This window comes from Chelonoidis abingdonii, chromosome 8 (assembly GCF_003597395.2).
Source record: "Chelonoidis abingdonii isolate Lonesome George chromosome 8, CheloAbing_2.0, whole genome shotgun sequence".
NCBI lineage: Eukaryota > Metazoa > Chordata > Testudines > Testudinidae > Chelonoidis > Chelonoidis abingdonii.
The window spans coordinates 94,375,503-94,399,526 of NC_133776.1; the positions used below are offsets into that span (position 1 = coordinate 94,375,503).

The 24,024-nt window shown below is 44.3% G+C and overlaps 1 protein-coding gene across 2 annotated transcripts in view; it reads right to left on the reverse strand.

The window, feature by feature from the left end:
• PASD1 (PAS domain containing repressor 1) overlaps positions 1-24,024 on the reverse strand; it is a 75,374-nt gene that overhangs the window by 18,902 nt on the left and 32,448 nt on the right. Inside the window, exons 4-11 of one of the 2 annotated variants that reach the window (XM_032769455.2) lie at positions 23,292-23,383; positions 21,235-21,324; positions 17,995-18,115; positions 17,013-17,126; positions 14,866-14,984; positions 13,752-13,834; positions 7,645-7,751; positions 1,581-1,728 (exon numbers count right to left, since the gene is read on the reverse strand). In XM_032769455.2, coding sequence (XP_032625346.1) covers positions 1,581-1,728; positions 7,645-7,751; positions 13,752-13,834; positions 14,866-14,984; positions 17,013-17,126; positions 17,995-18,115; positions 21,235-21,324; positions 23,292-23,383 — 874 coding nt within the window. Of the gene's footprint in view, positions 1-1,580; positions 1,729-7,644; positions 7,752-13,751; positions 13,835-14,865; positions 14,985-17,012; positions 17,127-17,994; positions 18,116-21,234; positions 21,325-23,291; positions 23,384-24,024 lie in introns of those variants that run through there. The other variant, XM_032769456.1, reaches the window with a different exon arrangement.

The window sequence follows — 24,024 nt, forward strand, 5'->3', positions numbered from 1 at the left end:
GAATTTCCACTGAAGATCCAGAGTGGAAGGACCCCCCACCGCCAGTGGTTTGAGCATTGGCCTACTAAACCCAGGGTTGTGAGCTCAATCTTTGAGGGGGCCATTTAGGGATCTGGGGCAAAAATTTGTCTCGGGATTGGTCCTACCTTGAGCAGGGAGTTGGACTAGATGACCTCCTGAGATCCCTTCTAACCCTGATATCTGTGATTCTGTAACTAGGGTTGGGGTAAGCATCAGATCCTAAGGTGGGGTTAATGGGCACAGATCCATTAAGAAGTCAATTGGGGGTTGCTCATTTACACCACTTCAGAATCTGGCTTCTTAGCTGCAAATTTCCTTTATTTCATCTTTCAGATCCAAGATTCTGTTCATTTTTCTTTTACTAAGTAAAATGTATGTTCATCTTGAATTATCTGATGGGTGTCTAGGACTTTATTTAGGATGTGCATGTACCTGAGGAAGAGACAGAAATATATGCTCACACTCCATAAAGCTGGAACCTTAGGTAACGGAAAGATCTAAAAATTCCCCAAAACAAGGTAGAATCAACAAGTCTCGAGATGTGTACGTACCATCATGAATGCATTCAAATTAAAACAGCTCTCAGTGTGTGGTTTATACTATTTATATAATTCTAACCACATATGCCTACTTATTAGATACGATGCTCTTAAGGTTGTGTTTCAAAATATCTAAACAGAATGACTAATGGGCTTTTCTCAAAATATTTGATCGTCTCAGACAGGGAAGACAAGGATAAATTCACATTTTACCAACATTAGCTGACCAAACTGCTATGTCACTTTCTTTTTAAAACTCTCCACTAAATCCATTCTAAGTATACACTCAGTCTTGTTTGAACTGGCAATGGAAATTTACCACTGACATAGATGGAAGCAGATTCCAACACAGTAATTGTGTATCACAAGCCTCCAAAACTAGAACAAGATTGTACAAGATTCATAGCACATTATTTAATGCTACCAGTACAATAGAACAAGCACTAGGGGGTGTCGTGCTAAATTTTACAGTTCATATAGGGGTAATATAAACAGTTATCTCCAAAACAGCTCAGTGGTTTGAGCATTGGCCTGCTAAACTCAAGGTTGTGAGTTCAGCCCTTGAGGGGGCCACTTGAAGATCTGGGGCAAAATCAGTATTTGGTCCTGCTAGTGAAGGCAGAGGGCTGGACTCAATGACCCTTCTGTCTCTACAAGAAAGGTATATCTACAGCTGTGTTAAAAAATAAAAGTGTATGAATACATTGACATCCATACAGTATTCTGGTTATGAGAAGCTTTAAGTTTTTGATGTATCTGTGTCATGGCTAAGGACGAAAGTGGAACACAATATACCCAGCCAAATGTTGCTTCCAGGCATTTTGAGTTGGTTGCCAAAAAGTGAGTAATCAAAACATTAAAAACAATTTCCAAGTTCTCATCCATAATAATTTTATATAACTATGTATCATCATAGTGAGTCAAATCACACCGCAAATATTTGGCTAACACATAAAAGAATGGAAAAATGGAATGGATGAGCACACTGATTAACAGAAAGTGTTAAGCACATATTCCTACCTAACTACAAGGTGTGTACAAACAATGAACTCAGGTTTGGAGTTCCACTGGTGGTACGTGATGTAATAATGCGTTTGCAACCATATCCATTGCTGGCCTTTGGTCAAGAATCTGTAGTAACAGGACTTTCCTTTTCCAAATTGCATCACTGTTAAACAAAAAGAAACAATTTGGTTAATAACCGTTATAGTCTGATTGTAACTGAGATTAGAAGAATAGCTCTATCCTGTCTAATACTGTTAACATTGCTATCAATCCTTCCTCAACACTGCTTCCATTTTCAACCAGGTGCCGAGTTTTAATCTGATTTGTGGTTATTAATTTAAAAAGAAAGTGCTTCAATATTTGGGGTTCATTTTTATAAATGGTAATAGCTGGCACAGGCAGAGATTCTGCCTCTTTGCCAGCAAACAGTACATATAAATGACATCAACCAAAGGGTACACTGGCACTTTATCAGTCTAGCTGCATGCATTTCAGACATCGCTGGCTTAAAGTCAGGAAGCTGATGATAGAACAACTCTGATCTGAAAGTGGAAGTCTGTTTAACTGCTAATTGAAATGTCCACAGATTAGACTGTATATGAGTGGAACCAAGTCTTCCTTTGAGAGCCAGTTATGTCTAAAGTTAACTACTTACATCTCCCTTTTAAAATACCATTTAACAACAGTTGTTTAAAAAAATGTAATAAAATGTAATATTAATGACCAGGCTTTCAAAAGGGCTTCCCAAACTACAGGCACAATTGCGCACGAGCAATTCACTTTGTCCACAACTGAACTCTTTCAGGAGCTGATCCAAAGCCCACTGAGCTCAATGGAAAGACTCCATGGAAAGTGGGAGGCCATAACCCGATTGACTTTGAAGGGCTTTAGATGAGGCCCATAGAGCAGAATGGATGGTTTTGTGGTTAATGGACTGAATTGGGAGCCAAGGGCACTGGAGTCACTTCCTAGCTCTGCCGCAGATTTCCTGAGTATCTTGGTCAAGTCATTTAATTGTCTGTTCCTCAGATTGCCCACGTGCCAATGGGAATAACAACACTTCCTGTCCAGGCTGGGGTAGCTGAGCAGACAACTTTCTTAGCGCTTGTGAGGTGATCGGAGAATATCAGGATGGGGAATATAAGTAACTAAGCAGGTACATTCGATGCCTGAGTAACAGATTCCACCCACAGATCCAGTAGAGTTAGGTATCTAAATAGGCCAAACTGCGGCCCTGCCTCCCTGCACCACCCCCGAGGCCCTGCCCCCACACCACCTATTCTCCCTGAGGCCCCGCCCCTTCTCCCCTGACTTCCCACCACCCGTTCCCCACAAGGCCCCGCCCTCACGCCACCCGTTCCCTGTGAGTTCCTGCCCCCACGCTGCCTCTTCCCCTGAGGCCCCGCTCCTGCACTGCCTCTCCCCACCAAGACCCTGACCCCCCATTCGCTCCTCTCGGCCCCCTCCCCACCCGTCACTCGCCCTTATGGCTGGTAAAAAGTGGGAGGCCATAGCCCTTGACTGCAAGCGCATAGTAATAAAAGGACGTTGTCAATTTAAAACCACACCTCTGTCTGAATGGGATTTTTCTACCTACTACTGTTCCAGATAGCAGCAAAGATTATTTCAGCTGCTAGAGATTGGACCAAACAAGTCTCTCTGTTCTTTCAGTTCGTTTCCTTCATGCGTTTGACACAATTTGTGTGTAGTCATTTTCACTGTTTCCTCTGTGTACTTAGCCAAGCACTCGGGCCACTGTTGTCGGTTTGGGTCTTTTGCACAGCAAGAGGGAAGAACAAACTGGATGTAAAAGCACAAGATAAGACCAGGGGGGCGGGGGGTGAGACACACCTGCAGTACCTGAAACTACTCTTAACTCACCATTTGAAGCTGACTTGATTCCGAAGTCTATAACTGCATCTACAGTCTTGGGTCTATAGTACTCGCAGGTGTCACCCACCCACCCACCAATATTGTATTACATACATAGCCATAGGTGCCAACTCCATGGGTGCTCCAGGGCTGGAGCACCCACAGAAAAAATGAGTGGGTGCTTAGCACTCACTGGCAGCCAGCTTCCCCCTCACTCCCCAGTGCCTCCTGCCCACCTGCTTCCCCACTGATCAGCACCTCCCCTTGGCTCCCAGCTCCTACTGCCCACCACTATCAGCTGTTTCACAGAGTGCTGGAGGCTTTGGGGGGGAAGGGATGGGACACGCTGGAGGGAGGGGATGGGACTGGATGAGAAAGAGGTGGAGGGGAGGCTTGGGGGAAGGGATGCGATGGAGGCTGAGCCTGGGGCGGGGGAGGGGTGGGAAGAGGAGGGATGGGGGTGGAGGCTTGGCGGAAGGGGTCAGGTGGGGGAAACGGTCGGGGTGGAGCAGGGGGTTGAACACGCCCCCAGGCCTGGAGAAAGCTGGTGCCTATGTATACAGCCTTTAATGCTAGAGAAGTCAAAAATGCACCTTTTGGACACTACAGTGTGAGGCTCATGGCTGTCATGCATGGATAAGCCCCATGGAAGCTACAAGTGTTGCATATAATGCTCCGTCTTGATGAGAGCAGAAGGGCAACTGAGTGCTTAAGAAGGAACTTAAAACCTACAGCGTGCATTCACGTCCTGGCTGGCTGGCTCCAACGGGTAGCTGAGCATGTGCCCACCACCTGCACAACCCAGTTGGAGAAGAGAGCTGGTTTCTAGGGGTTCAGGTGCCTATAGGCTTCAGGTTCAGATGAAATTAAAAAAATATGGGGTCATAAAACAATACCAGAGAAGCTTTCCAATCCCACACTATGTAGTAAAACAACCACATTTACTTAATGCCACCTCCCAGCCCCTCCTTAGAGTAGGTCCAAGCTTCAGTGAGATCTGTAGTAACACCAGCATGGAGCAAGTTAGGCATGGTATGAATGGTTCCTAAAGAACTTAAAAGCAAACCATGGAGTAGACAGCAGCAGGTTGAGTGTTCTTCCTAATCCGGCTAATGAGAACATTCAGCACATCCTATTACAGATCACGAAATGTAACCAATAATACCAGTGTGTGACATACATGAGAATTTCCTGAAATATCCTGGACAAACCTTACTGAATTCAGTTTATGTAGCGTCCATTGCAATAAAAATGCAAATGTTTATGTACTATTGTGGGATTGCAAGGAACATCTCCAGGGTGGAGACATGATTAATGTAAATCCTTGAGCATCAGAGGACTCTTTTAAACAATGGGCCAGACAAGAAGGAAAGTTTGAGATAAACAAAGTTGCTTGGGGTTTCCCAGGAAATAATTCAGAGGAGGGAAATGCAAATTTCCAGCTCTGGACCCAACCCTTTTGAAGCTATGCCCTGAGGAGAAACCCATTGTCTATGAATTACTTATTCCCAGATGAAAGACCAAGGCTGGATAAAGGAGTGACTCAGATTCCTGGGTGTTCTTATTCTGAGCAAAAGGTATCATGAATGTGTAAACACAGAAAACCATCTGTGTGGTAATGGAAGGACTGACCCCCTGTCAGAGTCCTTGGTAGAGTTGGGATGATCTCTAGTAAGCTTATTAGCATGCGTGTAGGTTCTTTTATTGTTTTTAATGTTTTCTCTGTACTGCTTTTACCTTAAGAATAAATGTGCTTGCTTACAAAGGGCTGTTGGGTAATTTAACTGTGAGCAATTATGCTGTTTACAGCCTCTGAGAAGAAGGCAAAGGAGGCCTCCTTAGGTGGTCGGACTTGGTGGGGAATTCACAAAGCTTGGAAATACCCCAGTTGGGAGGGGGACAGATGCATGTCTCTGCTCATCAGAGGTGAGAGCTGGGAAGCCAGAAGCCTATGTGGGTGCCTTTGTTGGACCACACAGGGGGAATACAGGTGCAGTTGCCCTGAAGTGTGACACAGGAGCCATGGCAACTCAACCGCAGAGCTCCATTTGATTCTTGTCACCTTATTGCCCCAATAAATGGGCTTCACACGTGGCACATTCACATACACACTGGGCCTGATTGTTCCCCAGAGTTATCAGTGCAAGGAAGTCTTTCTAAGTTAACCTTCTTGTGCAGGATATGGAGTGGGGCAGCATCTGCCCCTGCCTATTCAGCACCAACCTTCTCATCTCCAACCCCAGATAGTCGTCTGTGGGGTCAGAGATCTGAAGCTGGGTGGGAATGAGCACCACAGGGTATCCAGCCAGAAGCTGCCCATATTTTGCCAATGAAGCCATATCACCTGGGAGCTGGCTAGTGGTTCCAGAGTTAGTGCAGGCACAGAGCTTCCACCCAGATGACAATGGGCAGCTGCAGATCCCCTGGGATCCACATAATCTGTCAGGGAACCACAAAACTGTCCCTGCAAAAATCCCAGGAAAACTCCAGGATGAAAACTCAGGGAGGTTTTACTCCTCCACCCACCCCTCCCGTGGATGTTTCCAAGACAGACAGCCCTCTGCTATGAAGACAGTTTGGCCCTATAGCAATATAGGATTGTGACACACTATTGAACAGTTCTGATTCTATCCAGCAGAGGGCAGGGGTTACACATACACCTGCGTTAGTTCCTTATTGTACAACTATACCGAGCCGGGTGGCCAAAGTTACTGACCGTCGGAGCCACGTACAACGATCTTCAGACGTTCGAGAGCCGGGGTGCACCTGCTGGGGCTCACAGCTTAAGCCCCACTCCTGCTGAAGCCCTGAGCCCTGGCAGCCGTGCCTCATGGGGCTGAAGCCCCCAAACCCCCCACCCCGCTGGGCAGGAGCCAGAAGGGATGCATGGGGGGAGGGAGGGAGGGAGGGAACATGGGGTCACCCCCCCCCCGAGATTTTTGCCAAGGGATTTGCTGGCCCTGCTTGATCACATGGTGCCACCGGGACTCCCTCCTGCACGGCAGCTGCTGGAGCAGGCAAGCTGGGAGCTGCGGCAATGGGGAGAGGCAGCAGCAAACAGCGCGGAGCAGCAGCCCCTTCCTGCAGCTCCCAGCTGTTTGCAGCTGGTTCTCCACGGGGAGCTACCAGCTGAAGGGAAGTGTGCCTCGGGGGGCATGACTCAAGCTGTTGGGGGGGGCGGTTGTGCCCCTCCCTTCAAGAGTCATAACTGGCAGAAGCCCCTAACCCCACCACTCTGCTGCAGGACAGAAGCCTGAGCTTCCCTCCTGGCCCCATCTGGTAGGTGGAGAAGGGAGGACATGGGGGAGCAATGGGAGCCAGACTTTAGCAGTAAAAGAGCCGCGTGCGACTCCCAAACTGCAGTTTGGCCACCCCCGCCCTATGGAGTTAGTTATTGTGCACTTTTGATAAAACTACCCCTTCCTCTCGGATTGATTTGAGAGACAGACTGACAGACAGATACTACCCGTTTGAGCCAACAGGGAATCTGTACACAGGGAATCTGGAGAAATGGTCTGAGTATGGCAGAAGCATTTGACAAATAGTAAGTAATTAAGTATCACAACAACTTAATAAGGTGGCGCTCTTATGCTTATTTTACAGATGGGTAATCTAGGCACAAAGAACTTAATTATAACCTGCTTCAGAACTTAATTATAGCCTGTTTTCCAGAGGTGCTAAATACGCCTGGTCCCATGGAGGACAATGGGAATGGAGAGTGCTCAGCAGCTGTGATGATCAGCAAAAACCCAAGAATCAAGTTTCAGAGTGGTAGCCGTGTTAGTCTGTATCAGCAAAAAGAATGAGGAGTCCTTGTGGCACCTTAGAGACTAACACATTTATTTGGGCATAGGCTTTCATGGGCTAAACCCCACTTCATCGGATGCATGCCAAGAATCAGGGTTGTTCGCACAGCAACACAACAGCAGAGTCAGGAACGAAGGACAAGCGCTCTGGCTCCCAGTGTTGCAGTGTAACCGCATGTTAGGGCAACTCACTTCCAGCGCCCAAACAAAACAGAGATCTGCCCGTTGGGGAAATTCTCACTGATAAAACTCGCCTTGATAAAATAATGGATTCCTAGGGATTCATCTTCCCTCGTTAGGCATGAACTGAGCCATATTTTACAGGAATAGGGAAGAATTTCCCTAATAAACATATACATTTTTGCACAAGATCTCATAAGTTCATGTTGTCAGGAACTTACAGTGTTCATGGCACCTAGCGAGAAGCTCCAGGTCATCAGCGTGGTAATAATCATAACCTGACGTTCCCAGAACCTCAAAGGGTAAATAACCTATAATAGGTGGGGCCCTAGAATAAAAGGAAAGAGAAAGACGTAAATACAAAACCTAATGTGATGACCATTTGGCAGATCTTTAGCAAACTAAAAACCAAATATCTCCTTGCCAAAAAGCTGGGAGTGATATCGGGGTTTTTTTTGTATCAGAGGGAGAAATAAAGACAAGCATCTCAAAACTGAGTAAATGAGGAGGTATTGTTATTGTTTCCTCGTCTATTCATTACATGGGTGTATGGAAAAGCACGTATGTGTGCAAGTGACTCATTCATTAATCATGGTTGTTAGCTTAAGAAATACTATGGATGTTCATCTGCATAATACACTGGAGACTGTGTAAAATTATCCAGTAGGCTGGGTGCAAATGTCATCTGGGGAGGAACCGTAGAAGAAATAGTAAGGGCTTGCCTACATGAACACTTAGTATGTGGCAAACCGGGGCATAAATCTACTCCGCACCAGCTTGCCGTGCATCAACTCTCTGCGTGGATCCTGCTGACGTGCAATCCAAGTCCCATAGCGTGCTTTGATCTACCCTGCTTTGCAATGAGTGCAGATTAAATGCACTAGGGAACTTTTAATGCCCAGCGGCATGGACACTTAGTGTGCAGCAGACTAGCATGGGGTAGATTCACACTCCAGCTTGCCACAATCTAAGTGTTCATGTAGAGAAGCCCTAAGCAGGACTCTCTGGTGGATGTAGGGATATGCTTGGGTAAAAGAGAAGTAATCTATTCCCATGGCACAGCTTGGGGAACTGAAACCAGCAAAATGATTTTGGTGCATTCTACTGAATAAAGCTTTTCCTTCAGACAGATGTCGAGCTGATCTCCAGGTCTCTGATGTCTATGGCAGATGAACAGGGAACGGAGGAAACCAAACAAGGGCCAAGCTTCCAATTCCAAGTCACCATTTAGAAATCCAATACTAAGTTACAGCTTTTTGAGCTGAAAATGATAACTTTTTAAAAAGGCGCAATTACAATACTGAAGTGATAAACAAACCGCACGAGAACAAGGTCATGGTAACACCTGGGAAATAATTAGCATCACACAACACTGCGAGTCGGGACCAAAGATATAATTATTACACCTATTGCACATAAGAACAGGCCTAATTCTGCCCTCGGCTGCGTATGTGCAACTCCGAGTTACTTCAGTGGGAACACCACATCTGCTCTGGAAGGCAACATTTGGCCATATTGTGTTTATCTGGCTTCTTGCCCCTCTCTTTGCTTCACTGTCCATTTGACTTGGCTGCTGGGTGTGATGACACTACGAAGAACGGCACAGTTTACCTACTGCATTTTCAGTTCACTCCTCTTGAGTAAATGCGGCAATATATTCCCGGTGTAGTTCATGTTTTAAAATTAAACTGCACAGGAACAGGCTGAAGGCATAAAAACACAGGCACGTTCTCCTCTTGGCGTGTCTTAATACCATTTTGTGGAAGGCCAGTGCCACGAGGGGTTTGAAATATGGGCACAGAATAACAAAATGGATTCAGCTGAGGAAAATGCAAGCTAATCAGCTGGGGGTGGGGAGGCGGAATAATCCAAAACAGAGATTCTGTATTTAAAAGGAGGGAGAATCCTGGGAAACAGTGAACAACACCAGGGGCGGCTCCAGGCACCAGCGAAGAAAGCAGGTGCCTGGGGCGACCAAAAGAAAAGGGTAGCACTCCGTCTGGTATTGGGGCGGCCAGTCTGGTTCTTCGGCAGCACTTCTGTGGCAGGTCCTTCACTCTATCTCTTCTTCTTCGGTGGCACTTCAGCGGGAGCTCAACATTTTTTTTTCTTTTCTTTTTTTTCACCGCTTGAGGCGGCAAAGAAGCTGGAGCCAGCCCTGGACAGCACCCTGTCGATAGGAGTTTGCAGTGCAACAGGACATGAAAAAGGCACGTGTGAATTTGGGCTGTATGCCCAGCATCATGAAACCAGGAAGGAAACTCTACCTCTGGGCCTGATTCACGCCCACTGAAAGATTCCCATTGACTCTCGTGGCATTGGACTGGGCTCTCTCTGGAGTCAGACATTCTAAGGTCAGATGGGACCTGTATGACCACCTAATCTGGCCTTCTGCAAAACACTGGCCATGGTACACTAATTTCTGCACCAAACCCGAAACTTCTCTTTGAGCTATAACATAACTTCTAGAAAAAGATCCAGTCTTGGTTGATGCATGATACAGCTCCAGTGCAATATTGCATTCATTTCTGGACACCACATGGTCAAACAGATTTAGAAAGAGTTCAGAGAACAGAAACAAACTTAACTAAGATTTATGAGAAAAGATTACAACCGCTACATTGGTGCAGGCTGGCTAAGTGCCAATTAAAAGATGAGGTTGCCAGGTAGGCACGTGACATGGTAACTGCCCACATCCGAAAGACAAAAATGTCAAGGAAGGAGCCGAATATCTGAGGATGCTGCTGCTAACAGGAGACTATCAGTAGGACGTGTGCTATAGAACGCAAACCAGTACTGGAAATGCAATAGCCAGAATAACTTCACAGATCTTTATCATCTGCTTTGGTTCTAAGTTAGAACATTCATGAAGCGATACAAACACTCATGTAGATAGCAGAGCAAGCCACACACTAGCACAGCACAGCTACATTCTTCATGGGTCCAATCCTGTTCACACTGAAATCAATGGCAAACCTCACACTGATCTTGACAGCGGGTTGTAGCCCATTATATGGGACACTCCCAAGGCAGAAGCAGACTATGGCGCTAGTTGGGATTTTACAGTTTCAGATTTTAAAGTTTGGGGTTATTTTTAATATGTTAATGAAATAGATGAAATGAAACAGAAAACGAGTAAGGGTCACAGTTTTCTCTCAGTTCCTCCCGATGAACGGTTGCACTGGCACAAGGGAGGATAGATTTGGCCCTAAGAGATAAATAGCATCTGCTGATGAGCCAACACAGCAAACTAAATGCAGCTGCCACCTTTAAGCAATGTTGGAGCTTTCTGATCAGGGGTGAAGCATAGCACTGGGGCTGTCAGGAGTGGGAACTGGACCTGGTATCTCTGGATCTTAATGCATGAGCCTCTACTGCAGGGGTAGGCAACCTATGGCACACGTGTCAAAGGCAGCACACAAACTGATTTTCAGTGTCGCTCCCACTGCCTGGGTCCTGGCCACTGGTCTGGGGGGCTCTGCATTTTAATTTATTTTTAAATAAAGCTTCTTAAACATTTTAAAAACCTTATTTACTTTACATACAACAATAGTTTAGTTATATATTATAGACTTCTAGAAAGAGACCTTCTAAAAACATTAAAATGTATGACTGGCATGTGAAACCTTAAATTAGAGTGAATAAATGAAGACTCGGCACAGCACTGCTGAAAGGATGCCGACCCCTGCTCTACTGCCTGAGCTAAATGTCATCAACCACTAGATTCAACCTAGCCACCACTAGAGGGAGACAGAGTAGCACACCAAATGCACATCGACGTGACACAAGTAAAGAAAAAGCTATAGTAGAGCTAGATTCTCCTCCGTTTTAGGGACAATTTGCACTACTCCATCAACACCAACTGGTTCTAAGTACAGCATAGCCAGCCATGGGTGGATCACCCAGGTCTGTCACAACTTACACACTCCTTGCACCTGCAAAAGGAGGTTGGTTGGGGTAAAAGAGGGGTGGCCAAGGACCCTTACACCAGGATGCCATAATAGTCTCTTGTGGCCACAAGGAGGCAGCACAAGCTCTCAGTTGGGAGCTCAGCACTTCTGGAAACCTGCTCCTACATCATTAATTATCTGTGAGAAGCAAATGTCAGCGTTCTCTGATCGTGGGTTCTTTGGGACAGCTGGGGAAAGTGCCTAGTGGACCCTACCATAACACAAACAGCACAGTCATATTTACCCAAAATATCTTTTACAGAGCACTGTGCTCCTTTTTTTAATCTGATCCAGATTTCTGTTAAATGTGGCAGAACGTGTATTTATTAAACTGGCTTTTATTTCTGTCCGTCTATGCAACCAAGGCAATATCTTTTGGGTCTGTAATAACACACTTATCTTCATGACAATAATGTCTTTCAGATGAATGCCAGACAAACATTTTAAGCGGCTCAGGAAAGTGCAGTGCTTTCAGATATGTCATCATAATTTAGAGGAACTGATTCTTCAGCTGAGAATGTAACCACAAAATGCTTCTAACCTGGGATTGGGGAAGGAGCAATCTGAAGTTTTTAGCTAGCTTAGTCACTGCAATTCCCTGTGCTAAAGGAACTGTTCAAGTTTTCTGAGTAGGAGATCAATGACTGTGTGCAGTGTGAAGAGATGGACTTCAAGTTATCACTGAAGTGCAGAGATTGCAGGGGAAGATACCATAGCAATACTGTAATTGAGCAATGAACAATGGAGGAAAAGTAGAATATGGAACAGAAACAGACCAATATAAAAGCATCCCGTTTGTTTTTTCCCTTAAACGACATCTATATGTAGTTTCAGGCTCCAGGTGTCTCTAGTTGGTCGATGTTTATGTAGCTCAGTAGAACTGTCCTAACCTGCTTCTGCGCTCCATCGTAGTCCCTAGGTCTGAGTGAATGATGCCCTGATTCTGAGTAGAGCTCAGCACCAGCTACTCCTAGGTTCTCAGCACTTTTCAGGATCAGCCCGCAAACGTGGAAAATGATCATCGAGAAATAGCTGAAAACATTCTATGAAAGATTCAGGGTGCCCCTACTATTCTACTAAATTGTGCATTGAACAAATGATTGAATGAGTGAAAGTATGCTCCTAGCTCCATGTTTACTGTTTACATCAGGCACTGCAGTACACTCCAGCTAAACGACTCTGTTAGCTTAATTTACGCTCAGGAACAATGGTTTCCTCACAGGGAATATCACCAGGACTGAAGCAGAAGAATTCCTCTCCGAGTCACATTCCAGATTCATCACAAGGCATTTGGATATATTTCAATAAAGCTCCTAGCCGGCTCCTGGGATCTTTCCTCACAGAAGTTGCTGGGTGCTTGGCCCCTTGAAAACTAGGTCACTGCTTTCAATATCTCAATATTGGCTTAGCCTAACCTTAGACATCCACTTTTAAAAATTTAGGCTACTGCATATACTGATTTCAATTCAGATAAAGTTACATTAACCAGATTTCCAGTGCAGTTATTCTGATTAATATATTAATTTCATTTTCATTTCTTGCAATATCTTCTCTCTCTCTCTCTCTGAATGGACAGGGTGATATTTGGGTTTCTTCAGAAAATAAGCATTCAGCAAAGGAATTTGATTTCTCAGCCTGGTCTTTGCAGTGGTAAGTACATGGCTAGAGTTTGTGCTCTCCGGAGATAGTACTACTGTGCATTACGAAAGAAGGGAACGTGTGTAATACTGTTAGGTATTCATGCACACACACAAATATGCAAGAGTACAAAGGCTCTATGCTTTTTTTTGAAGGACACCTGCCCTTTTATAATTAAAAAAGTTTTACCAAGTGATCTCCAGTCTATTTCACTCCCACGTAGTATCTTATCTCCATTTAGTCAAAATAAGTCAATCATTACAACTATCTAGTCTTTTAATTTGTTTCTTTTTTTTAAAAAAAAAACCTTTAATTCTATATCAAGATGGAAATCAACAGGGCAAAGAACAGAGTCAGATTCTCAGCTGTTGCCAACTGAAATCAATGGAGTTCTGTCAATTTACACTAGATGAGAATATGGCCCACATGGTTCTATATTAATAACTTATTTAGTACCACAATGAGCCTGGACATTTTTAGATGTGCTGTATATCCAGCTCACATTAATGGAAGGCGAACAAAGATTCTTACTGCCCTTAAATATGAAAGAGAGCAAAGCTTTTAAGGAGGCGTGAAGTGAAGGCTTTGATCCGTGTCACCTTAGTGTTCTAATTTATTGTGAAATATTCTGCTTGGGGGCTCAGACCCATTTACTGGACAGTTTTCCTTTTCTAAACCATGGTTTGTGTATTCTTCAATCACCACATGTTGTATTTATATCTGAAAAACAACCCTCTCACCTGTGGTCCAAGAATAAAAACTTCCACTCCAAACTGTGTCTCGATGTGAATTCTTCACATGACTCTTCAATGTTGCACAGCTCCTGCAGAACAGTGGGCGCATTTTAGTATTAAACTCTAAGGAAAATGGCTTGTGGGACAAAACAGCTTGATAACACATACAAGGACTCTTTGGAGAATAAACTGACGTATTCTTCCGCTGACCTAGCGGTGTCTACTCCAGGGCTTCGGTCAGTCTAGCTACGTCTCTCAGGGAATGCATTTTTCACACCCCTGAGTGACACAGCCAGGTCAATCTAACATTGCAGCATACACCAGCCTTTAGATGAGAGTTCTCTGAGTAAGGACGTCAATGCCAAGGTCTAGCAGATTGTAAGCTCCTTGGGGCAGGGACCGTCTGCTTGTTCTGTGTTTGACAGCACCTTGCACAATGGGGTCCTGATTCACTCCTAAGTGCTATTTTAATACAAATAAATAAACAATAATAAACCAATGGTGCAGGTGATTTCTCTGCCAACTAACACTCTGGCAGTGAATGGGCCACAACTGAATTTTATTATCATTATTATGTGCATAGTGCCCTTCTGTGGATAAACAGTAGGTTATAAAAGTCTGGCTCCCACGGTGAGAAAAGAGCAGGCAGTATTCTTACACAGTCAGTGAATTTGGCAAGTTTCTTTCTGAGATACAGCTTTTCCAGGGGTTTGGCTGGAAACCATGTTTCCACATAATTTCTTGAACATACAGCTCAAGGAGGCTCCTCTCATGCTATCATCAATGGTTCTTCTCAAACGCAGTTCTGCACTTTCTGGGCAATGCAATCAATAATGCTCAGAGAGCCTGTTTTGTTCTTCACTATTCTTAAGCAAACTTTAGACGCTAACTTGCATCCCAAAATGAAACAGCACCATCACTCATCCGCAGGTCCTCTGCTCTGAATAGTTCACTGCCCAGCTCTCAAAGTGCAGGACTAAAGGCCCCTTTGCAAGATTTCTCCTTTCAGAACGATCAGACCTGAACATCCATTAACTCCGCTTGTGGTGAAAGCATCTTTTTTTAAAATCGACTGTAGATCCCTGGTGTAAAAAGGGAAACACGACCCGAGGGCTCTCACCTTTAAAAACTGCGGCGTAACAAGACGAACAGTTGCTACGAGGCAAATCTGTTCTTCTGTGGCTGACCTGAATGCTCTTGCAATAGCTGATTCAAAGCCATTGCAGGAGGGTGTAGGCACTAGAGAAACATCAAAACACAAGCCAATCAGCATTTTAAGAAGCAAATGTTAAGGGAGATACAGTAATCAACAAATCTGAACAATTTAGCTCCTTCTATGCACAGCTCAAAGCCAATCAAAGTCATGCCCCCCTAAAACTTGTTCAAATGATGATCATTTAAGACTTATTTGGTGGATTCTTTGTCTCTATCTAGACTCTCTTGGCTCAATCATGGGAAAGGTTACACAGGTGCAACTACGAATCCTCAGCTTTGCAGAAAACCTGTTTGTAAGAGCTTCGGCTCAACTGAAGTGTATGAACCTAAGCCTGCCAGCCGGAAGCACCTTAAGAAGGCAAGAGCAGCAGAGAATCCTGTGGCACCTTATAGACTAACAGACGTTTTGGAGCATGAGCTTTCGTGGGTGAATATCCACTTCGTCAGACACATGTAGTGGAAATTTCCAGGGGCAGGTATATATATGCATGAGGTTGATGGATTTCCACTCCATATGGCTAAATGCAGTGCCTTGCATGGTGTCAAGTATCTGGCAAGATGCACTGTAAAGTTCATTAAAACAAAGACAGTGAAATTCAGCTGCTGGTTTCTTGTTTGTTACTTTCGTTGCGTTTTGTTTATGTTTTTTTCAACTATCTACCTGAGGTGGAAAATCTCTTTAGCAATCCTACTAGGGAAAATGATCTTTGTTCATTGTAGATCTCACTCTAATTACCATGTCAGAGCAAAACAGCAGAAAACATGAACCTTTGTTTACTTGCAAACAATTCACTAGCGGATTAGCCAAATTCTCTTCTCCTAGCTGCACTGCATGTATGATATTGATCCAGACCAGTGGTTCCCAAACTTGTTCCACTGCTTGTGCAGTATGTCCCTCGGCCTGTGCCGCTTCCAGCAGCTCCCATTGGCCTGGAGCAGCGAACAGCGGCCACTGGGAGTTGCGATTGGACAAACCTGCAGACGGAGCAGGTACACAAACCAGCCCGGCTCGCCGGAGCTTTCCCTGCACAAGTGGCATTCCAAGTCTGGGAAACACTGATCCAGAGGATCATATTCTGCATTTGTTCCATGCAGAAAAACCACGTGGACATGTGAGGAAGTTCACTAGCAGGAATGGATGCAGACTATGCAATGGAGACATGTAGCGTGGCTTAGTGAGGAGAATTTTGCCCTAATGCTGGTAATTAGAAATAATGCATGTGGCCTGGCCCTATAGAGAGTGGTAAACCAAACAGCACTTGCTTTCCTGAGCTGCTTATCATGGGAAAGATGGTGAACTAAACTTCTCATACATCTTATGCAACCAGTGCCAGAGCAAACACACACACACCACCATTCATTTAAAGACAGCACAGAAATCCTATATCTCTAAATAATTGACAGGAGGGGTTGTTTCAAGGTTGTTGATGTAGAGTGGTTCATAACAGGGGTCCTTTTGGAATCTGGCAGCAAGAAAAGAACATGCTATGACAGGCTTTCAAAAAGTATGACTGCTATTAAAATTATCAGGTGAAGAACAGAAGGGAAGTGGGAGAAAAAAAGAACGACTGATGCCATTTCTGAACCCTCTCTCTCCCTTCATTTTATTTTATTTCCAAGAAATGGCCATTTTTGTATCCACCATCCTGGAAGATTCAAGGTTTTGCAGATATCCTATACAAACTGAGGGTACAAATAACATTTCCAAGTGTCATTTTGAGCGAACCGGAGCATTTTACGTTGTTTTTGAATGAACTGGACTGTTTTCAAAAATGTGTAGCACCACCAGGCCAAATGTAGCGTCTGAACTATTTGCTAGTGTCTCTTTGAAATCAGCTAAAACAATCAGAGGATTCCACCACCACCCTTACAGCCAATGATGACCCCAGCTCTGTCACGTGAAAAATTACTCTTCGCACACCAGTAGCACAGTCCATTCTGCTGCTTACATGTCATTTTAAAGTGCAACAAGGCATTTAAGGTGGCTCTGGTCAAAGACAGAGGATAAATGAGAGAGGCAGAAAGACAGCATGGACTGAAGCAATAACTTACCATGAGTAAAATATTTAAAATCCACTACAAATTTCACATATTCATATGTTAGGGGCTCATTTGGATCTAAGCTTCCTCTTGCTAAATGGCAGCAAAACTCTATTTGCTTTTCAGCTGAAAAGAGAGAAAGAAAAGAACATTTTTAACAGTTCCTATGTCTGCACTTTCACACTGTCCATCTATCTAATTTATCTAGGTTTTTATACAGACCCCGTCACTGTGGTATCTGCGCACATTCTGTTGGGATGTTCCCGATATTCCAAAGTAAATAAACAGCAACTACTGAAACGCATCTGTCTGCTAGGTTAAGAAAAAGTACCCCCCACCCCAGTCTCTACAGCCTCCTATTTATAGTGCTATACTAGGGCTGAAAGTCTGGGCCCACGGAAGTCAAAGTGACTTTTGCCATTGACATCAGTGGGGCCAGGATTGCACTCAAGGTCCCGTAGGGCTTGGCTACGCGGAGTGGCAGGTTTGTGATTTCTAAAGCCCACTAATTTGTTGCACACCAATTGATCCATGACCCTGCTGGTGCCCACTAAAAGTTTCCTGGTGCCCTTTAACGTACAACCACTCTCAAAGAGCACCCTGTTAAAGGGCACTAGGGAACTTTTAGTGCACACGAGCAGGGGCTACACAGACCGATTAGCATGCAACACATTATGCGCTTTAGAAATCACTGCCCTCCCTGTATGCACACTGCCGCACCCGATACACTAGCCCCAGTGAAGCTGGCTGAAGGCCCTGGGAAACTTTCTATTGACTTGAAAGGGCTTTTTCTATTGGGATTAGAAATAAACAACAACAAAGATTACGTGACACATCCAAGGGCAAATACCAAATTTAATGATGTGCTGAAGTTTTAGAAACCTGTGAAAGAGAACTGGCACTATGTAACAGAAAAGCCAGCATCGTTACTCTCCCTGGGAGCCGTCTGCCGGTTAGAATCTCCCCCTTAAATATAGTCTTGAGATATGCTTACTGTTTAGAAAATCAGCTGCAATAGGATCTGTCATGAGCACATGTGGAGAAAGGAGCTTGTACACTTCACTCTGTTCCCGCTCAGGCAGAAAGTTTAATATATTTTGGTCCACCAAATCTGACTGATACAAAAGAATGCTTTGTCATGTTCAGCAGTACAGCGTTAACCCGTCCAGAGGCACAAACACTTCGATTAATGGGTAGAACGGTGGGCAGATGCAGTCATTTTAACAGGACAACTTAACACAAGGAAGTTACATTAGACAATGTTAAATAGAAGACAGACAGAGGAGCTGTGAGTCTCATTCTCTCTGCTGTTCTTGAGGCACCGCCTCTTCCTCAAGACAGATTGTAATAATTATAATAATAATATCTATTTCTTATATACTGCTATTCATGAGTTGATGTCAAAGCACTTCCCAATCGTTTAATGTATTTATCCTCACAACACCCCTAATCAGAGAGGGAAGTAAATTTACAATCTAAACCTAGATAAGCAGAAACATTAATCCTGTGTTTTCTTCTGTACAGGGAAAATTCATCTTACTCTCTGCTTGTCTGACATAAATAGAAAGCAGGCAGTGTTGTTGTAGCTGTGTCAGTCCCAGGATATTAGAGAGACAAGCTGGGTGAGGTAATATCTCTTATTGGACCAACTTCTGGTGGTGAGAGACAAGCTTTGGAGCTGCACAGAGCTCTTCTTCAGGTCAGGGAAAGGTACTCAGACGGTCACAGATAAATACAAGGACGAGCAGATAGTTTAGCCTAAGTAGTTAGCACATATTCTAAGGGATCAGTCAAGGTGAAGTGGCCATATCCTGACATGAGTCTGCACATGATACTCCCCACGAAAATAAATGGGGGAGTCTGTGTAAAAATCAGTGGTCAATATGGAAAAAAAATGAAGGTTTATCCACATCATAACATCTGTAGTAAAATGAGGCTGAGCTAAACAATTACATGGGGAACCTCGTGCTACTCCAGAGGAGAGACTTCTATGAAACTTAAGCACCCCTGGATCTGCCCATCATTCAGAGGATTAAAGCCAGGGAAGCCCCAATAAACCTGACACCAGAGCTGCGGAAAAGCGTACCAAGGAGGAGGTTTGGAAGATGCTTACACTAGGAATGGGGTAGCACCTGAGCATTCTATCAAGCAACAGACACACTGTGAGTTGGCACAACCCTCATAGTTAGTTCACATTCAGCTATCCAGTAACTCAAAGTTAACAGTGTTTGTGAGTGAATTTCTGAAGTCAAATCCCTTCACATCATAGCTAGGTGTCAACTCCAGAATCTACACAGGGCTTTCAGTTTCTTGAATTAACCAAGGGGATTGTAATTTCTAGTGTTGACACTACAGACATATTTGTTCCAGGAAACAAGCATTTGTTGATAGTTTTGTAATAGCAACCAGAGCAGTGCGGAGAAAGGAAGTTCTGTTTCACAAAGGATTTCAAGATTTCAAAATTTGGCTTCATTCCAAAAATTGGAAGAAAAACCCTGAACATTTCAAAATTCTCCATGAAGGAAAATTCAAAAAAAAAAAAAAAATGCTTGCAGGTCAATTGAAATGTTTTGTTTCAATTTCAACTGGTAAATATATTTTGTATAACATAATGCAGCATAACAACAACGTTTAAAAATAGAAACAAAAAGGACATTTGGAACCAAAATGTTTTGATGCAACAGTGTTGAATCATCATTTCAACATCATCAGAAAGTTTTCCCGTGGTTTTTTCTGATACAGAATTCCAGTGAAATCAACCCGATTTCACAAAGCATTTCGAGGTGAACGGGTCCGCATAGGCCAATGGAATATGGTTTCATTGAAGCTTCTCTGACCTGCTGTACTAACAAGGCAACACACGTTTTTGCCCTCTCTACACTAGCATTTACAATCATATGGCAATCAGAGGTAGACAAACTATCCTATATGCACATGCTTGGCACCAAAGAGTAGAACTAACTACACTTTTGAGGGAATAGAAACAACTTCTGTACCAGATTGTTGCTTACCAGTGCAACACATTCTTCCCAGAAACCTCAGGCCTCAGACACATCTGATGCCCATGTGCTTTTGATCAAAAGTGGGGCGATTTAGCCCTCACACCATCTGTACGTTGTTTGAAAATAGTATTATCAAGAGCACATTCCATGGCCACAATATTTTCCAGACACTTGGTGGAATAAACAACACACATAAGTGGCCTCAGATGTACAGAAAGAAAGCTGTGGCTACCATGATTCTGCATTTTTTAAAGCTAAGTCAGAGATCCTAATGCAAAATCTATTACTTAGGGATTTCAGTGCAATTTGGGATACTCCCTAAGGACTGTTGGATTCATAAGCCAAGGAAGGCATTGCGTTCATCCAGTTAGTTCTCTCCTCCATGACAGATACAATCTGGCTAATATTGTGTATGACAAAGCACAACTGAATGGCAATTGACTACACCAGCTGTGTGAGTAGATTGCAGCACATGACGGGTTTCTCAGTAAAAGTGAAGTCATACAGTGCTTCTCCATCTGAAGCATCTCACAGCCCAGCAGGCTCCAAGTGGGGAATGCTGCAACTTCCAGTATGCAACGTGGCAGTGGATATTAGTCAGGTATATAGTATTACTAGCCAGAATGGAAGATATGATTTAGAGCACAAGAACATAAGAACAGCCGTACCGGGTCAGACCAAAGGTCTATCCAGCCCAGTAACCTGTCTACTGACAATGGCCAATGCCAGGTGCCCCAGAGGGAGTGAACCTAACAGGTAATGATCAAGTGATCTCTCTCCTGCCATCCATCCCACCCTCTGAAAAACAGAGGTTATGGACTCCATTCCTTACCTCATTTGAGAAATGAGGGCAAATATCAGTCACAATGTATATCCTTCTTATGCTTCGTCAGAAAGCTATTTCTTGCACAGGGCCAAATTCTGACCCCACTGAAGTCAATGGAAATCTTGCTGTTGATTTCAGTGGGGGAGGCAGAATTTGTTCCTCTATGACAATCTTAGGGTCAGACTGTGCATGGTAGGCACAAGGCCACCTGGCCGATGGAACAGCTATATCACACAGCCCCAGAAGAAGCTCTGTGAGGGCTCTGTGTGCACAATCCCAGAGCTTGCTGCGGGAGTATGCACACTGCACCAGCCATGGGATGTTCTTGTTGAGCCTCAGGTGTGCAACTATCTGGACATTCTAAATTAAAAACCAGACGTCCAAGCGTTATGTTGTTAGAACTTACCGGTAAATGTCCAAGAAGAGAGGAGACACTATCAGATACATAAATAATAATCCCGTCAGTGGTAAGTGCAATGAGGAATCCATCTAATGCCTAATGATAAAAGGCAGGAAGAAAAATAAGAATGTACCTGTACTTCAAATACAATATAGAAGTCATTGTTTTCAAAAGTGATGCCTCTAACACTCTGCAACCAACATAAATCCATAGTGGTTCAGCATAGAAAGACTAAAAGTAATTATTAAACATGGTGCCTCATTCAGAGTCCTTCTAACTAATTACTTTCTCATTAGCATTAATTTAACTTGTATTTTGCATCCACGGAATCTTGATTTAACATGAAGCAAGATATAGGATGTCAAATTCCTCATTCGCCGCCCATACTATCTTGCTGACTTCAGTGACTCCAATTATATGTAGCAAGTCACGCAATCGTTAACCTACTGACTAACAGATGCCAAACACCATCATGGTGAGCACAGGACAGATAGACACAGATTTATCAATTTATAGCTGAAGCCAATGAGATTTAAAAAGTTATTTATTTTGCTTACACCTGTATAGCCAATTACAGAAATGATTGGTTTTTTACTTTAGTTTGGTTTCTCTTTTCTCATCTACAATGGCTGCCTCTACTTCTCCCTTGCTGGATGACTGTATCTCTGATGTATAAATAGCATGTGTAAACTCTATTGAGTTACCAGGGCCCCGAAGCATTTGAGCTTACATGATGGGGAACTCAGCACTGGTGCTGAAGTTCTCTTTCCCTTCATTCTGAGTCAGTGTGTTTCCTTCCTGTATTACTAGCCCAGGCCTCTATTCTTCCAGGACAGCTACCAAGGTCGGGAATGTTTTATCTCCGGTCAGCACAACAGACAAAGCAATCTCTTCCAATGCCAACGCTAATGATGATCTGTAGTTTAATTCACAGGCAGCAGAGATAGGTGGTACAAGTATCCTCCATTCCCCCTTCTCCAGTCACTTCTCCTCCTCACTCACTCTGCCCTGGCTCAAGCATGAAGAGCAACAGAGACTTGAAAATATAAGTCTCAAACTGTCTCAGCACAGATTAGCTTTGTGACTAAAAAACAAACAAGTACACAGTGTGATAGGGCCACACAGAGTGAGAGCTATTACAAACTCCCCTCCCCCTGCCATCTCTCAGGCTGGTGTCTGTTTTGATTAAACCCGAATGAACTAACTTGATTGGTGAGAGCAACTCCCGGAAAGAATGAACAGACTTTTCCAAGGAGGTCACTCATGACATCCTGACGAAAAGAAATAACCAAGACACTGCAATGCTGCCCAGCATACAGCCTTATTCTGGTGCCACTGACTTCAAAGGATGGGAGAACTCACAGCCACAGCAGCATGCGACATGGAATCAGAAGCTGCCTTCTCTGAGAAAGGCTGGCAGAAATCTCAGCTCTTCTGCAGGATGTGTCTCCACCCGCTAAGAACTTTTGTAAGCGAGAACCAGGGCCTTTCTCCTCTACCCGTTTCATGCGAAGGCATTGCTGGCAAACGGGGTGGGATTCACTGTTCTCTGTTTAGGCACAAAAGAGGTACAGCACAAGGCATGCAACAGCAGTGCGGGCTTTCCCACCCTGCCCTGCCAACAGGCTTCAGGCTAGACCTGGGAGGGAGCGAGTTGCTCAATCTCCAGGTCCATTCACCTTTTGTCCTCTGTCAGCTCTGCTGGCTGTTCTGTGCGGGGGGTCCCTACCCTTTTCTCCCCCACACTGGATTTGCCACCTGTTCAAAGCCAGACCAGGTGGATAGTAACAGAAAGCTGTTTATCATCTGTAAACTCTGTCTGGGGCAGGGACCATCTTATTATTCTGGGTTGTACAATGGGGACCTGCCCCAGGACGGAGGCTTCCAGACCATAACACAAACAATAACAGTAACAGTAATAATCTAACGGCAGTCAATGCTCTCCAGGAACGAGCTGTGTAGTCTCGGTACTTGCTAGCGGATGCAATGACCGAGAGATGAAAGGCCCTGTACCTCTGAGCCCACCACTCCCCCACCCTCAGAAATCTTTCATTTCTTCTTACCTCTAACATCAACTGGGTGAACTCCTCATTGCTAAGAAACGAAGGCTTCCAGTCTTGTCTAATCTCACAGGCCTCGGTCTGCGCTGTGATTTCTTAAAGAGAAAATATCAGAAAAGCAACAGGACCCACGTCAGCTGGATTGTTTTTCATTTTTGAGGTAGTGCTAGAGTTTTCAAGGAATAATCTCCTCTTACATGGAAGTCTCAGCTCCATCATCGTGCGAATGTCATTGGGAAGATCAAGAAAAGGGGAAGACATAAGGAGGTGGAAAAGGAGGTGTGAGAATAATTTTAAAAAGAAGATTGGGGCCCAAATTCTGCGGTCAGTTAAGTCAGTGTAAACTCAAAGTAATCCCCTCAGAGCCCATGGAGTTACTCCAGATTAACAGTGGCATCACAGACAGCAATATCTGACCACAGGAGGGGGTATTACTCAATTCATGGTGCTATATGCAACATAGGCGGCCACCTGGGGCATCCCTTAGCACTTGCATTACCAGATGTCAGCTGTCCCTTGTTCATATGAATGTTTGACATGCTCCATGAAGCTCCAAGAAAGAGAATACGAAATACCTTTCCCCCACGCTACCCAAGGCTCATCTGCTGCCCTGGCCTGGTAGCCATTGGCCAACTCTGCTTTGTTTGGGGGCATGTCTTGCACTGTGTGAAGGAGCCAGGAGACAGCCCTGAAGCGAGTCATCTGGTGCCCCTCCCCTATTAACACAGGGAGGCAG